This window comes from Salarias fasciatus, chromosome 4, assembly GCF_902148845.1.
Source record: "Salarias fasciatus chromosome 4, fSalaFa1.1, whole genome shotgun sequence".
Taxonomy (NCBI): Eukaryota; Metazoa; Chordata; class Actinopteri; order Blenniiformes; family Blenniidae; genus Salarias; species Salarias fasciatus.
This window is the reverse complement of record NC_043748.1, coordinates 18,442,400-18,458,731: the sequence shown is the minus strand read 5'-3', so window position 1 is coordinate 18,458,731 and position 16,332 is coordinate 18,442,400. Positions and strand designations below refer to the sequence as shown.

Below are 16,332 nucleotides of genomic sequence, written 5' to 3'. Positions count from 1 at the left end.
TTACAAAGGAGCCACTTCAAAATGTGGCCTCTTGTCAGTAAAGCAGAACTGCCTTGCCTTGAGAAGCCTGTTAAAATGCAGGTAATATATAAGTCCAGCTTAACACTCTGATAGCCAAACATTAATGTGATTTTTCTAAACCTTATTTCTTAATGACCCATGAACTGCTGTGTTGCTACCCTCTGTGGCCACGAGGTGGAGCAGCTGGGCCGATTTTAAAACATCAGGCCACGTGGTGAAGTGAAGACGGACATTTTGTCATATACACAAACACAAAATCACACACATACACACAGTGATATTTGTGGTGATCACAGGCTCATTGGCTGAATGCATCCTACTAAGTTGTATGTGTGTGTGTGTGTGTATGTGAGCGTGTGTGTGTGTGTACCTCTTCATCTTCCTCCATGTACTGCTTGTATCTCTGCTCCATCATCTCTCTCTGCCACCTCTCCTGCTCCAGGGTCTGCTGGATCAGCTGAGCCACCTCGCTCTGCTCCCCCGGCTTCTCCCGGCCGATCACAAACCTGGGAGACGCGCAGATCGCAGCCACAAATATAAGCTCCCATTGTGAAGCGAGGAAAACTACATTCACCACACCGCTCTAAGATAAAGTGGTGTGTGTGTGTGTGTGTGTGCGCGTGTGTTTTTATGGAACCGACCTGACGGTGCCCGACGTGTTGCGGAGGACGGACGCGGCGAAGCTCTGAGTGACGCCGACCAGGCTGGTGCCGTCCACCTCCACGATCAGATCGTTCACCTGGATCCTGCAGACACGTGCACAGCGGTGGGTCAACTCCAACAGACTGACCCAAATGCAAAGAATCATGAGGTTTTTCCTCTTAGAAGAAACACTTGTATGAATTTAAAATAAGAAAAACACTTTTTCTTTATTTGCAGATGTCAAACTTGAGTTTTGTCACGTAGATGGAAAGAATAGTCCCGATAAAGCAGCCCAGCGTGTCTCCATCCGTCGTGTGACATGGTTCCGGGTTCGCCTCGGCCTCTGGTCAGCCGGTCAGTTCAGGCTGGGCTAAGAAGTTGAGGCCAGGTGAAGCTGGGTACCTGCCATCCCGCTGCGCCGCCCCGCCCTCGGTGACCGTCTTAACGAAGATCCCCAGCTTCTCCAGGCCCATGTCTGCTCCTGCGCCCATCCCGATGATGCTGATCCCCAGACCGTCGCTGTCTGGAACACAAACGTTTGGTTTTTTTTAAATTTCTGTCATCAAAATCCGGGTTTTCCTCCGTGGTGGCAGAATGAGCACACATCCGTTTATACTAGGCGCTGTTGCACATTAGCATTACAGCTATTAAGCAGTGCTAAGAGCAGCCATCACGCAGTTTCTGGTTGAAATCCATTACCTCCAGAATTACTGGCCGCTAATTAGGCTAATCCGCGCTAAATTCAATCCCATAAGGGGATCAGGGCGCTGCGAGCAGACAGACGGTGTGTGTCCACCACAGCGGCCTGTCAGTTACTGCGTACATGTGCGTTTGTGTACGTCGTTACGTAAGAGGCTTGACTGAGTGACTCTCATTCAGCAAGCGTAAAGAACAAACAGACAAAAAAAAAGCCAAACCTTTCTCCAGCTCCACCGGAAACAGGTCCAGCTTCTCCACCCTCTTCTCCAGCTCGTACTCGGCCGAGGCCGCCATGGGGTCGACGTCGTCATTCCGCCGGTCGTAGTCCTCGTTGGAGTAGGTGGTGAAGACCTGGATGAAGGGCAAAGGTCAAATGTCAAGTAGGCTGTTTGCGTGGAAACACAATGTTTTGGTCGTCGTTCCAAAATGAGTGTTCCAAAAGCTTGTGTTTTAGGCTTCAGATTCTCAAACTACAAGCTCAATATCACCAAAGCATCGACATTTCTTACGAGTGTTGGGGCATCGGTTTTGTTGTCAGATAATCAGTCTTAAAACAGCAGATTGAAGCGAGCCAACTGGGATAATTCCAGGTCCTCCTTCACTTCATCCATGAATCATCTGAGGTTTTCCTCTTCTCCTCGTCTGACGGCTCCGTCTCCAGCAGCCTCTGTCCAATAAACCCACTCTGTCCTGAGCACATGTCCAAACTGTCTCAACCTTCCCTCCACTGCTTCATCTCTACTCAGCTTGTTTTTCCATGTATTTTTAATTTTCCATATATAATATATATGATTTTGCATCATATTAATCTTACGGTTTTAAAAGGGTCGTTTACGTTTTGCATTTTCACAGAGACATTTTGGAAAAGACGTCCGTTTACAGCAGAATCTTTTTTTCTGATCTATAAAGCTTTCAAACGATGTCCTTTGAGAAAATGTTCAGTAATATCATGTTAATGAGGCATCAGTGATTTAAAAAAAGTCCTCAAGTCATTCCTTTTCCAAGCTGAAAGCTAAAAAGGAAAAGTGCTGATTGATATTTTACTGAAATGATCAAAAACATTGTTGTTTTTTGCTTCAGTGCTAATATTTAGCCGTCATTCATTCAACTTTGAAACAATTCAAACTATGTCTCCCACTGTCCCCTCTCCATATGTTTCTCCATCCTCTCACTGCACCCCCCCCCAAAAGGTCACCAGCATCCGTCTCTCCAGTGACCAGGGCTTTGTTTCCATAGCAACGGCGGGCTGACCCAGCATGAGTTTGGCACCGGCTCGCAGCTCTCTCGCTCTTTCTCTCTCTCCTCGTCCAGTGAATACGCTAAATGTGTGTATGTGAGAATATGTGTGTGTGCGCGTGTGTGTGTGTGTGTGTGACAGATGTTAGGAGACACAGACAGAAGCCTCTGTTTGTAGGAGGTGCCGCTAAAATGATTATTTACATGTCCCTGAGCGTGGAGGAGCGAGGTACGCGGCAGCATAATCTGCCACAAACAAGGTCAGAGGCCCGGATTGTTAAAGTGTTTCCTGTTGTCACGTTTCCTTCCTGTTGAGTAACTTTAAAGATGTGTGTGTGTGTGTGTGTGTGTGTGTGTGTGTGTGTGTGTGTGTGTGTGTGTGTGTACGTGCAAGCGCATGCGTGTGTGTGTTTCAGAGCGCCATGGACGCACAATCTCGATTTAGCCACTGAAAACTAAACAGAACTGCACCCAAACAGACAACTTAAGACTGGATGACACAACAAAGAACTAAAACTACAACTGTGTGAAACACACTCCTCCAACCGGACAGCAGTGTGTTGACTGGGTCATCTCAGACAGCGCAGAATCAAAACCAGACCAAAAAAAAAACAGACCAAAAATATGAGAAATATAGAAAGATGCTCCTCTGCTATGAGTGTAGACTGATATTTGGATCAAATGAGTGAAACAACACGATCACATCACATTTAATACACTGAAAAAACATGGCAGTGTTCTTTTTTTTTTTTCTTCTTATGGTGGCACAAAACGGTTTTGTGCAATCGTGTCATATGATGAGAAGCAACCTCGGCGAAGGCGTTAAAACTTCCATCCGTGGCAGATTTGCAGATCTCGATCAGTCATGTCTGAGTGGGATTCACCGCATGGAAGATTAAAGAAACTCCTTCTTTTTAATGAGGCTGTGCCAGATTCCTGGGGTGGACCTCATTTTTGCACAGATGTTACATCGACTACTTCAAAAACACAAGCTTGACAAGATAAAAAAGAAGTACAGACAAATGGGAACAAAAATCAAAACAGTGGTTGATACCTGAAGATCTTTTTTTTCCTTCTTTTTTAGAGCAAGCAGCAGGCAGTTCCAAGCAAATATTGATGACTGGTTCAAAAAAGGGAGTTCAAAAACAAAAAAGCTGCTTCACCTTTTTGTTGTTACATTTCCCTGTGAGAATATTAAACAAAACAGCATTTAATGATCTTAAACTTTTATTGGGGGAAATTTAATCAGTCAGAAATTTACGAAGGTGCCAATCAATGAAGTTTATCAAGAATCAAGTCTCTATGAACCCAGAATACATCGGAAAAGCTTATTTTTCCTATAGTTCAAACTCTGTCGTTCCAGGATGGTAAATATATAGAAATTTCATCCACTGAAACACTTGAAGTCTATTACTTGTATTATTCTTTATAAGTTTAGCCTGTAACTCATCCAAAAGGATGATTAGATTATTATTTTTATAAGTAAAGGTGACAGTTATCAAATCAACATTTTATAAAAAGCTGTTTTTGTGTTGAAATAACTTATATTATTAACAGATTTTATAGTGACATTCCAAGTTTTGACCTATACAACAAGAAATCCCTTTAAAATGTCGTTCAAATGAGTTTACAAATCGATAAATATATTTGAAAAGTTAGAACATAAGTAAGGATATGCATAATTGAAAATGAATGGCGGATCTTGATTTTAGTCTGAATTCCTTTGCAGTTTTTAAACAGAATACATATAAACAAATGAGGGGTAAGAAGATCCCGTGGTGATCAGTAAAGAAATGAGCTCCGTCTCTGCAGAATGGACCGGATCCAGACGGTCTGGACTGACTGACGGAGCCGTCTTCAATGACAGCCTCTGCAGACGTCAGCCAATCAGACACCGCGAGCTTACTACGCTGGCCAGAAGCCAAACCACCGAGACGTCCCGCAGAAGGCGGGCTGGTCCCTCCACACCGGGCCTCTCTCCGCATGTGGCTTCACTTTCAAGTCTCAAAGGGGCAGTAAACATACCACCAACTTCAACAAAATCCAGATCACAAAAACGGATAAAAGTGGAAGCGTCTTTATTACTGCTGAAGCACAACTTTCATGCTGTTGCTTCACATGTGGATGAACTGAGTCGGAGGCACGTTGTCTGATGGATGTCAGGCAGGTGCATGGATCAATATTTAGTCAAGACTTGTGCGATTCAGTCATGTTTTACTCGCAAAGGTTCGCCGTCCTGCTGCAACACACCTTCGTTTAATCAATGCATTATCAGTCAGTCGTGCAGAAAGCCCGATAAGGCCGCAGTCCGGGTGTGTCGCAGCAGAACAACATCAACTTCTCTGGAAACAGGAACTGAAACGCGACATTTCCAATAGAGCGATGTGTAAATCAGGAGGTGAATGGCGCTAAAGAATGTTTTTATTAGTGAGTTTATAGTAATCCTGCCACAGCACCGCACAGTTTGTTCAAGGCCAGCTGAAGTGGCATCGATTCCAAAAGAAAGATTATCTGGATGAACAACTGCAGTTTTGTGTTTGACGGTGGCGCGGTGCTGCAGTGGTCAGTCCTGTCGACTTTGATGCGGTTGACTTGGGATTGCTTTAGTTCAATTCATCAGCCTCAAAGTATTTTTACACTGTTGTTGGGACACATTCACCCATTCATAGACACAGTCACAACAACAGCAGCAGCTGTTTAACAAGGTATTGATGCCTGTTGGGAGCAAATATGGGCCGGGTGTCATGCTCAAGGACACGTAAACATGTTAGAGCGAGGAAGGAGATTGAACCGCTAATATTTTGAAAGGCATTCACTTTTCCCTGTAGGCTCTTTACCAGTATTCACACTTTCAATTATTAGATTTGGGTGTCCAGTGGGCCATAATCAAGGCAGCAGTGACTTCACAAATTGGTTTTCTGGTTCAAATCCCATTGCATCCTACCCCCAAGAGAACAGCCTGTGTCTGGAAGGGCAACTCAGACATGTGGATCACACACTCAGGAAGAAAGCGACACATTCTACAAGCTTGTTCAGTGAATTGGTGAGTCTAAGGCCATTTACAGGTTTCAAGTTCAAAACTTTTGTTATGTCTTGGGTTTCCGTTTAACAATAACGGTGCAGGGAGCCAATGAAAACGCAGTTCTTCTGCACACGCACAATTAAATGGTCAATAAGAACAATGTTTTCCTCCAGTGTCTGGATTTCCAGTCCAGATTCTCCTGGACTTAATAGTTTTGTAGTTCTGAAATAAAAACATGATACGTTTTTAATTTAAACACTGTCACGTAAATGGGGCCTAATTTGCCCAGGGATGTGAGCGTATCTGTGTGTTTGTGTGTGTGTGTGTTTGCACTGTATCCAGATCTCGAATGCCTGCATGGACAGGTTCCAGCCTGTATGCATGAAGCAGGTAAAAAATGATGGATGGATGGAATAGGACAGCCAGGATCACCTCGTCTGGGGGGGGGGGGGGGGGGGGGGGGGGGGGGGGGGGGGGTTATGTAAGTACCTCTTTTCCGAATTTATTGCTTCAGCCGCACTGTTCTTAAGCCGCAGCACTTTACTTCCATTCGAGTGTCTAATTAGACAGGTTTTCTATTCTCCGAATCCCGACAAGAATGACTTTGAACTTGGATTTTTCCATACCCACCAGGTGCCTTTTCATCTAAACAAAGCTCCATTCTGTGATTCTTATCAATCAGCTTCCCCTGTTGGCGTGCATGTGGTGTGTGTGTGTGTGTGTGTGTGTGTGTGTGTGTGTGTGTGTGTGTGTGTGTTCGTGCACGCTTTTTTTCAAGGAAAACAAACACACCCTGCTGCATTCCTGCTGCTTTTCGCAACCTCACAGAGGCAGCCTTGTGTGCAGCTCAGCACAGCCTGACCTACTGTGTGTGTGTTTGAGTGTGTATCAGTGTGTAACACTAAATACAGAAACATCCATGCTGAAATTTTCATCAGCTGAACAGTTCTGCTGCGTTCAGGTGTTAAGTCATCCAGACTGATAAGCGACTCCACAGTCTGGTAACCATGCAGTTTTTGCAGAGGGGTGCTGGTTGCTCAGGCAGGACGGAGACTTGGTTACGCCACCGCAGGAGGTCTGAGGACTGCTGGCTGACGTTCCCTTCATGAAGTAACTCATGAAGTCAGGAGGACAACTGCCAACTGGTTCTGGAAATGGAGCAGCAACACCTAACGTGCCCGGACAGAGAGTCTAATGGCTGGCTCTTTGTTCCCTGCAGCAGAGGACCTCGCAAAGAGAAAGCCACAAGTCCAAGACAGCGGGACGGTGGCAAGATCACTGTGTCTTGCAGGGCTTCAACAATAACAGCAACTGAGATTAATCCAAAGAATGTGACTTTAATTTCTTAAAGGGCATTCATCTGTAGTCAAATCCCATTATTCTTTCTCATTCTTTGGTGTTTTCCTGTAAGTGGCTGTCACAGTGGATCATCTTCTGGCAATACTCTCCGGAGATGTAAAACCAGAGATGTAATCTCTCCAGCGAGTCTGGGGCCGACCTCGAGGCCTCTGGTAAACCCCTGAAAGGGAGGCGACCAGGGCTCATCCTGATCAGATATACCACCTCGACCGGCTCCTCTCGATTCTACTCCAGATGGCTGAACTCCTCTCTATCATGACGGGTGACGCCCGCCACCCTGCAGAGAAAATCAGCCGCTTGCATCTGAGGTCTCATTCTTTCGGTCATGACCCAAAGTTCACGAATCTACTAATGTACTCATCCTTAATCCTGTCTATTCTGCTCAACTGGCCTCCAATCAAGCCTGCTGCCTTCTGGTTCAGTGCCACTGCCTTCGTACTGCAGTTTTCTCAGTAGGAACTGGTAGGCCTTCGCTTTCAACCGAGATTGGTTCTTTCACTCCTGACACCCTCAAAAGCCACAAAAATCTGTGGAAAATGTGTTAAACTACCCTAAAGTCACACATTTGACCATTTATAGGTCAAATGAATAAAAAGAAACAAAAGTGAATTGAACAGTTACTGAAAGAAAAATGAAAACATGAGGTTGCATATCTGCTGGACGAACTGCAGAAGTCACCTTTGTAGTAAACAACACACGCCTCAGGCCACAACTCCACTTTTAGCCTTGCTGTGGTTCGAGAGGTTGGTAGTTAAATGTTTCAAGGCTCAAGAAATGAAAAGAATCCCTTTCTGAAGTGGCGCCTAACCTTGAAAACAAAAAAATATTCCTTCTTCTACCACCCACGTGAGTGGACATGACTGAGCAGGAAAAGCGGTCTTCACCTTCAGGAGCCATTATGTGGTCTTTGTCTTCCCTGATGACATTAAATTGTGCCTCAACATGCTGCAACACACCATCACAACTGCTCCGGCACTTCCTGTTCTCAGATACATCACACTCTGTGGCGTTCGGCGGCGAGTCTCATGGGGGAGGGATTCCATTGACGTGACAGCTCTATCATTGTGCTTCACTAAACCAGCTGACCGCCGCAAGGTTGCAGATGGAAACAGGAGGGAGGTCCAGAAGAGAAAAGAGCTTCTGTTAAATTAAGATCTGTAAGTTCTCGCACACTCACACTCACACACACACACACACACACACACACACACACACATTCTGTTTGAGCTTCAGTCAGCAGGAAACACTGTGGCAAAATCAAAGAGTGAAAATCCCCCGGTGCAATGAGTGAGCAGAGAAAAAGGAAGTCGATCTGTCTTTTCGATTACGCTCTCTTACTCATTAGAAATCCAAAAAGAAACGTAAAAAAAAAATAATAATAACAAGTGACCATTGAGTGTCTTCATTTTTATTCATGTTCTAAAGTCTAATGAATCTTGAAACAAAGATGATAAAAGTTAATGATGAAAGGTTCCAAATGTAGGTTGAGCTTCGTAACTGCATTTATCGAGGGAGAATTAACTGCCCCTGTTCCAACACACCTCCCCAATTACCTTCCTTCTGCTGGACCAAAATGGCCGACTTCCTGCCGACTCACCTGACCTGTGACCTCTGACCTATTCACCTCCTTACCGACCATCCGTCCATGTTTCCTCCTGATTTAGTTTACCTGCCTGAATCCTGTCACAGCCAACATCAGGGCACACCCTATGTAGACCAGGGGTGTCAAACATAAGGCTCGTGGGCCAAAACCAGCCCACATGAGGCTAACGTCGGACGCTATTTTCCCGATCCGAACGCTTCAAGCATGCAAAGGATTGGGCAATCCAAATATTCCTCCAGACTTAGAAAACTTCGATGAAAAGAGAAGCACAGAAACTGGAGGAGGAGTACTGAGAAAGGAGGAACATGTGGTCCGAATATGAAGAAATGTAGAGAATTCCTTTTTTTTAATGTGTGCAAAGAAAAAAAAAGGTTGCAGGAACAATGCACAGAAGCAGCTGCTATGCTCTTCTAAAGACGTCTAAAAATATCATTACTGCCAGTATTTGAAGGTGTAATCCAACAGCCTTGTTCGAATGAGGCAATGAACATGAGTAAGAGCTAAAGACAGAGGACGTGTTTTATCAAGGAGTTCCCTTTACAAACAGAATGTTTTAGATATTCAGAAACCAGAGCTCTGTGGCGGAGGGGAGACTCAAAACTCACCTTGATTGGATCCGTGCTGAAGCAAATCTTCCTGTTGGGTGGTGGCGGCTCCTCTTCCTCAGGAAGGCCTGCGATTTCAGAGCAACTGGTCTCCGGCTGGTACGCCTCCTCGTCTTCGTCGTCGTCCTCGTCATCCAGCTGGCTTCCCCCAGAGTCTTCCTCGCCCAGCCCGCTGTACGCACTAATATCTACCAGGTCTCCCTCGGAGTAATCCTCCTTCCTGGAACCGTCCTCGTCGTTGTCCTCGTCTTCCTTGCCCCTTTCCTCGGAGTCGTCTCCTTTCTCGTCCGAGGAAGGCGAGGAAGACGGAGGCTCCTTCTCTCCGTTTTCCAGAGAGGCGTGAACCTCGGCCTGCACCAGCCTCCCGACGGCGTCGGGTCCCCTGGAGCAGCCGTCCGGCTCGTCGGCCTGCGGATTCGGCTCGGCTGCGGCGGCCGCACTTAAGCCCGCCTCGGTCTCTGCAGGGTGGGAATCCGCCATGAGATTGGCCTCCAGCGAGGAAGAAGAGGTGATCGTCACCGACGGCGAGGAGAAATGCGAGGAGTTGGAGAGTTGCTCTCCAGACTGTCCAAACCCGTTCTTCTCCTCACTAGTCTCCAGATCTCCTAAACTGCTTTGTCCAGAATCCGTCACGACCGGCACCTCTCCTGCTTGACCGGTCGAGACTCCCAGTGAGACGTCGTCCTTGTCGTCTTTGCTTGGAGGGGGCGCCTTAGTCTGAAGGGAAGACACAAGAAGTGTCATGACGTCATTTCATGGGTTCATACATTCTGATGAACTTCAGCTGGATTTTAATTTTCAAGCCACTCTACCTTCACCTTCCTCTCAACGGCCTCTCCTCTGGCTGGAGGTTTGGGTTTCGGCGCCAAAGCCGGGGCTGAGCGGCGCTGGGGGAGGTAGACATTGTTTTGCAGGTCGCCCTTCTCAAACGCGGCGCTGAGCTGGCTCACGGTGGGGCTGACGGCCTCGCTGGGGTTAACCGACGCTGCGGCGGAGGAGACGGCGGCGGGAGAGGGAACGGGGGGGTCGTCCAGTCGGTCCAGGGCTTCGGTGGACCCATTGAAGCGGGCGACGACGTCAAGACGGCTGTCCTGGAAGCCCGAAGCTCGCTCCTTCTTCAGCAAGATGCGGTTAGTGGCTGCTTGCTTTTCCTGGAGACGACGACACCAGTCAGACTTGGAAAAGAAAAGAGAGAAAATGCAAGAAAGTAATGAAACTAACCTGCAGAGTCCGCTGTTCGAAGATCCTCCTGGTCTCTTGTAGCTTGGAGAGACCTCCGGCCGAGCCCCCACTTTCCCCGGGCGCCTTGGTGTCGAACCGGTTGACCCTCTCCGAGACCGTGCCCCCAAGTTTCAGCAGAGCGCTGTGGTCCACGTTCTCATTGAGACTGGACGCTCGAGGCAAGGACAGTTTCACCTCTTGCTCTTTACCTGCCAGATGAATACACATGAATACGCTCCTGTTACGACTCCAAGACCTCGGTTCAGTCAAACAGACTTCCGCGGTCCTTACCAATGACTTTAGCGCCGTCCTCCTCATCCCCGGGACTCTGCATCTGCATGAACATGTTCTTGATGCGGTGCACATTGGATCCGTACTTGCGGCCCCTCCCGGTGGGGCGGGGCAGCGGGGCGGGCTTCATCGAGGGGCTGGCGCCTCCGTTTGCAGCATTGTTGAGGTGGTCAGTGGCCTTCTTCAGGGCGGCGAGGCCCGCCTCGTAGGCGTTGCGGTGAGGCGAGGGGCTGCGCAGGTTCGAGCCGGCGCCGCCGGAGGCCCCGTTGCCCCCTGTGGCCGACGGGGGCTCGGTCTTCATCATGTTTGGTGAGTCAGATGCCCCCTGGGAGAGAGCGGGTCAGCAGGGATGAAGGGTGCAGCATCCTGCAGCTGATTCACGTTCACCGCCTGAATCAGAAACAAATCAGCTGATTAACAAAACTGAAAATGTAAATGAGAATTTTTCTAATGCCGCCGTAACATATTTGGCGACTTGCGATGAGTCACTGAACCTGCAAACTGCATCGCAACATGTACGTCACGTCACACACGGCACGCCGGGAGGTGTCAAAATAATCCAATTAAAAACAATGACACAGTGTGACCTCGTCTGTCTGCGGCGTCTCCACGCTGCCACTCAGAATGTCAAACGCATTCCGGGAAATCGGGTGATGCACAAACACGCAGCAGTGCTGCAGGTCCCCGGAGCTCTCACCGTTTTCTCACCAGCACCGTCTCATTTTCGAGCCGGGCTTCCGTCTGCAGCTTTTACCGTCAGGACAGGCGAACAGTGACGCTCGTCGTCAGGTTTAGTTTTGATTACCGCTGTGTTAGGAAACCCGGGAGATGCTCCACAGCTGATAGGAGAGTCTCCGGGGTGTCTGCTTAATGACCTGTGGAAGATAATTAACGGCGGTCGCGTTTCAGACAAGTGAGTTTGAGACCAGATTATTGTGACTCGATGCTCAGAGCCGATATGTCACCGCTGCGAGCTCGGCCCTTAGTTCTGAAATATTACACAATGACGGACACACTGGTCCACGGAGACAGGCTTGATTGAAAGGACAAGTTTCAGTATATACACGTGTGACAAATAAAGAAACATGAATCTTAATTAATGAACTTCAAACGCTTCCAAAGGGAAATTTATTACACCTCGAGAGAGTCTGACAACGAGGTCAGAGTCTGCAGAACGGCTCATTCTCCCCACTGAGATTCTCACTCTCTTGAATTTAACAGTATATTTACTACACCATCGTCTGGATCACATGCAGAGACACATTTCTTCCTTAAATCAGATAATGAGCGGTGCAGCATGACATAAAGCCAGTTTAAAGGAGCCTGACTGTTCATGCTGTTCAGTTCTCTCCCTGTGCGAGTATGTGGTTTTATTACAGCCTTATTACCGGCATCGTGCAAAATAAAGCGTTTTTAGTGTCTCTGGCTTTTCCGTTCATACGGCGATTGCTTTCAAATCATGAAAACGACAATTTCCTATCGACTGTCATCATGTAAATGAGACCTTAATGATTAAAGGAATACTCCACCCAAAAAACGATTTGGCCTCATTTTCTACTCACCCTCATGCTGAGAAACACTCTGGAGCACTTTTTTGACGTTTCAAATGCAGTTGGAGATGTTTGGGGATTTTCGTTGTCAACAAACAGGGACCGACAGAGCCCGACAGAAAAAATGGTCCATAAAATCCACAAAACGTTCCCATTTTCCTTCATACTGCTCGTCCGCTGTAATCCAAGTGTCCTGAGCGCGTAACGTCCATAATTAATTCTTAACGAGGTCATTTAGTACATTTTAAGAACCCAAACAGGGCACTCTCATACAGCTCCATTGCATGTCTGCGCGCGCACCCTGAACTACGGAAGCCGCGGCAGACCAGGCCAGATGCTTGCGCGCTTTCAGCGACTACTTTTCTAAATTGCAAGCGTAGAAGAAGAAGTTCCGCTGTTTATATTCTGCTGTGAGTGACCGAGCTGTGGACAATCACAAAAGTGATTGGCTACTGTTTTAAAGCTTTGAATTCGGTGTCCTGCTGAAAGGGCACAAGCGTGTTGCTTGGTCTGCCGCGGCTTCCGTAGTTCAGGGTGCGCGCGCAGACATGCAATGGAGCTGTATGAGAGCGCCCTGTTTGGGCTCTTAAAATGTACTAAATGACCTCGTTAAGAATTAATTATGGACGTTACACGCTCAGGACACTTGGATTACAGCGGACGAGCAGTATGAAGGAAAATGGGAACGTTTTGTGGATTTTATGGACCATTTTTTCTGTCGGGCTCTGTCGGTTCCTGTTTGTTGACCACGAAAATCCCCAAACATCTCCAACTGCATTTGAAACGTCAAAAAAGTGCTCCAGAGTGTTTCTCAGCATGAGGGTGAGTAGAAAATGAGGCCAAATCGTTTTTTGGGTGGAGTATTCCTTTAAGTTTGAGGTGCCAACTGTTATTCAAATAAAAATCAAATATATTTCAATGATTTCTGACTGTTTGCTGTATTTTTGAGACTGTACTTTCAGAGTTTATTGTTGGGTTCGTAATCCAACTCGTACGGCGTCCTTACGTTTAAATACTGGCTTAAAGTTATGTTTTTCCTCTCATTGAGATCAGCTGTCATCTAGTCATATTTGTCTGCAGTGTAAAACATTTTACAGCACATTATTACTGCTTGAAGGTTTTATCTGCAGCGGCAATCGTGTGTATTATGAGCAGGACCAACCACAATAACCAGCCGCTGCCAGGAATGGGCGATATCATCACACAACCATTACACACACACAAGAATTAGCAGGGGCCTGCTGGTTGGTTCAGTGAGTCGGAGTTATTAAAAACATTCATCAGTAGACTAATAATGACAGCCACTGGGGAGGAGCAGAAAAACACAATTGTGGTAACTTAAAAACAGAGTGGATAATAACAACACGCCAAATTTAGTAGGCCGGGTCACAGAGAAAAATAGAGTTGCGGCTGAAAATAGGTTCCTGATTACAGTTATGAATAGTTGTAAATATATAAGTAGTGCAAAGCCGCTTTAAATGTACAGAATGAAAATGACAACGTATGTGAAGGCAGTTACAGCTTTGTTTTCACATACGTCGCATTACCTCGACTTCATTCCTGCCATCCGTCTCATATTTCCTACAGCCACTTGAAGTCACACAGCAGGTTTAATGAGTCCTAAATTGCCAGTATCAGATGTGTGATTAAGATATGATTGCAATAAACAGGCAAATTAAATAACAATGGGCATCATGGGTCAGGAGGGCCACCAACCACTCAGCGTTTCTCAGAAAACAGTGCTATTATGACTGTGAAAAACAAAAAAAAAGAGAGAGAGAAATTGATGGTTCTGCAGCTGAAGACGATTGATTCATTTAATGGAGAAAGAAAAATCTCTCACTTTTTACAAGCGTCTCTGTGGGATTTGTGTGAAAATTCACAGCCAAGGTGTGAATTCGTGTCGTTATTTAGGTTGCACTGTCACATTGATATGACATGTGCAGCTCAATGTAAAAGAGAAAAAGTGAAAAAAAAAAAAAAAAATGCATAACTGGCCATAAAAAAGAATCTTTTGAGCAGCTTCAATCTGATTTTCCAGTTTGGTTGAAAAAAAATGACGACTACTCACATTAAAAAGCAACAGTGTGCAACGTCACGGTGCACAGAGGATGTCTTTGGTCAACACAGAACGGCCACATCAAACTGAAATATGACAACTTAACCAGAAACTCTATCTATGAAGGAAGGGAAGGTTTCAGGGATTACATAAAGTTATTTCTAAGAGGTTGATAAGTCTTCTTCTCAATAACGCTGGGAACATGCCTGAGAAATCACAATGAGAGCGACAACAATCACAACCTTGCACGAGAACGATTCCAGCAGCCTGTTAACATCACCTCAGAGTGATCAGTTCATCTTCGACTGCATGCAAACAACTGCAACAAACACGAGGAAACATCCTGACTGAGTTCCCAAGAATCATACAGGAGAACCAGAAAAAAAATGAAATCACAGTGGGACTCACCTTCAGACACATACAGTGAATGGAATCAATTCATCCTTGACTCCCTATGAAGATTTATTATTAACCTGAAGCTGGTTTTCAAAGGATTTCTTGTGGATTAGGTAATTAGCTTTCTAAACTGATCAGTTTATTCAGGTTACCCAGCAGCTCCTGTGAGCATATAGTGTTGTGGTCAAGACCATCTGATCTGCTACAAAGCCAAGTCAAACATGAACGATGACCAACACAGATGCATTCAAACACCAGACCTTTACAATATAAGTGCTTTAACAGTCAGCAGACGGTGCGGTCTGCCATTCTGAGCTGCGCTCCACTCGTTCAGTCACTGCGCTAAAAGAAACGACCCAGCCGCACGCAGCGACACGCATCTCAACCGAGTAGTTGAGAGAAACAAGTCTTATCACGTTGCTCGTTTGTTCAGAGCTTCACGTCCTTTTTTAAAGAGAGAGGTTAAAAAAAAAAATCCCTGTGAAACCAAGTGAGCAACTCAACCTCCAGCCAAGTGACACCTGATTAACTGGCTCCACTCAAAGTCAGTGAGCAGCAGTCGGGTCGATTCCCTGATGTTTCTAGACCGTCGTGTCTGAGGATTCGACATCTTGATCGAAGAGAAAAGCAAAAAAAAAATCTTTGTTCGGAGGTCTGAATTCTGATCACCTCGGACTGTGTGAGGTCAAAGCTGTCCGAGTGAGTACTCACTATCAGAGAATACACACAACAATCGATTGAAAAGTATAATTACTGTGAGGATTAATCAATACTGAAACAGTGTGGCTGCCGCTATGTGCCAGATGAGATCATTCACATGCCGCCAGTTCAGTTTAGTCACAGCAAACCGAAGTAATATTCTTTGCTGTCCTGCTTGTTACAGTCTTAGGGATTATTTATCAAGCTGTCAAAAATCACTTCATTTACATCTCTCTGTCTCTCATATCGTTTCATCATTTGGATCTAGAAAGATGAAAAATCCTGATAATGTGAGGAAAAGATTTATGTGTTCACAACATTGTACCTTCATGGGAATCTGAAATCTCTTGCTCTGGAGCTTTTCTATTGGTTGTTCGTAGATGTTTCTCATAGATACGGTGTAGTATGGCGCTGGTTGCGAAAGATAATCCGACGGTGTCTGTCGTGAAATACTAGCTAACACACGAAGGCTTGAGTTTCATACGGAGTTTTAATATTAAGCCAATGCAGTGAAATGTCAAGGAATGAGATTCTAATCATAGATTTTGATAAACAAAGTCTGACGCCAGCGCATGTAGACGCGCTCACATCCCTTCACCATAATACGAAACTCCACTTGGACAGAGGGTCAAACCTTTATCACCAATAATACCTTCTTATTACTGAACATACTTTGATGGTTGTCATGGCAACAGTGATGCACAGGAATTCCAGATAGACTAAATATTTGTCCGGTGGTTTGAACCATATAATAAATTTCCATTTAACTGAAACAGTTTTTGTTTTTTAAATTAAATTTGCACATTTCCATTCAGCGACAGGGAAGAGTCCCGTGCACACCGAGGTGACACACACACACAGACACACACACACACACACACACACACTAACCTTGCCTGACCCCGACATGCAAGCTCAATGCTGCCAAC

At 45.9% G+C, this 16,332-nt stretch overlaps 1 protein-coding gene across 2 annotated transcripts in view; it reads right to left on the bottom strand.

The window, feature by feature from the left end:
* The window catches only part of LOC115387201 (neurabin-2-like), a 32,955-nt gene that overhangs the window by 11,986 nt on the left and 4,637 nt on the right, over positions 1–16,332 (bottom strand). Inside the window, exons 2-9 of one of the 2 annotated variants that reach the window (XM_030089814.1) lie at positions 10,700–11,089; positions 10,409–10,617; positions 10,000–10,338; positions 9,188–9,904; positions 1,581–1,713; positions 1,066–1,186; positions 663–767; positions 392–527 (exon numbers count right to left, since the gene is read on the bottom strand). In XM_030089814.1, the coding sequence (XP_029945674.1) occupies positions 392–527; positions 663–767; positions 1,066–1,186; positions 1,581–1,713; positions 9,188–9,904; positions 10,000–10,338; positions 10,409–10,617; positions 10,700–11,003 (2,064 nt within the window). In that variant the 5' untranslated portion in view covers positions 11,004–11,089. The remainder of the gene's footprint in view (positions 1–391; positions 528–662; positions 768–1,065; positions 1,187–1,580; positions 1,714–9,187; positions 9,905–9,999; positions 10,339–10,408; positions 10,618–10,699; positions 11,090–16,332) is intronic. The other variant, XM_030089815.1, reaches the window with a different exon arrangement.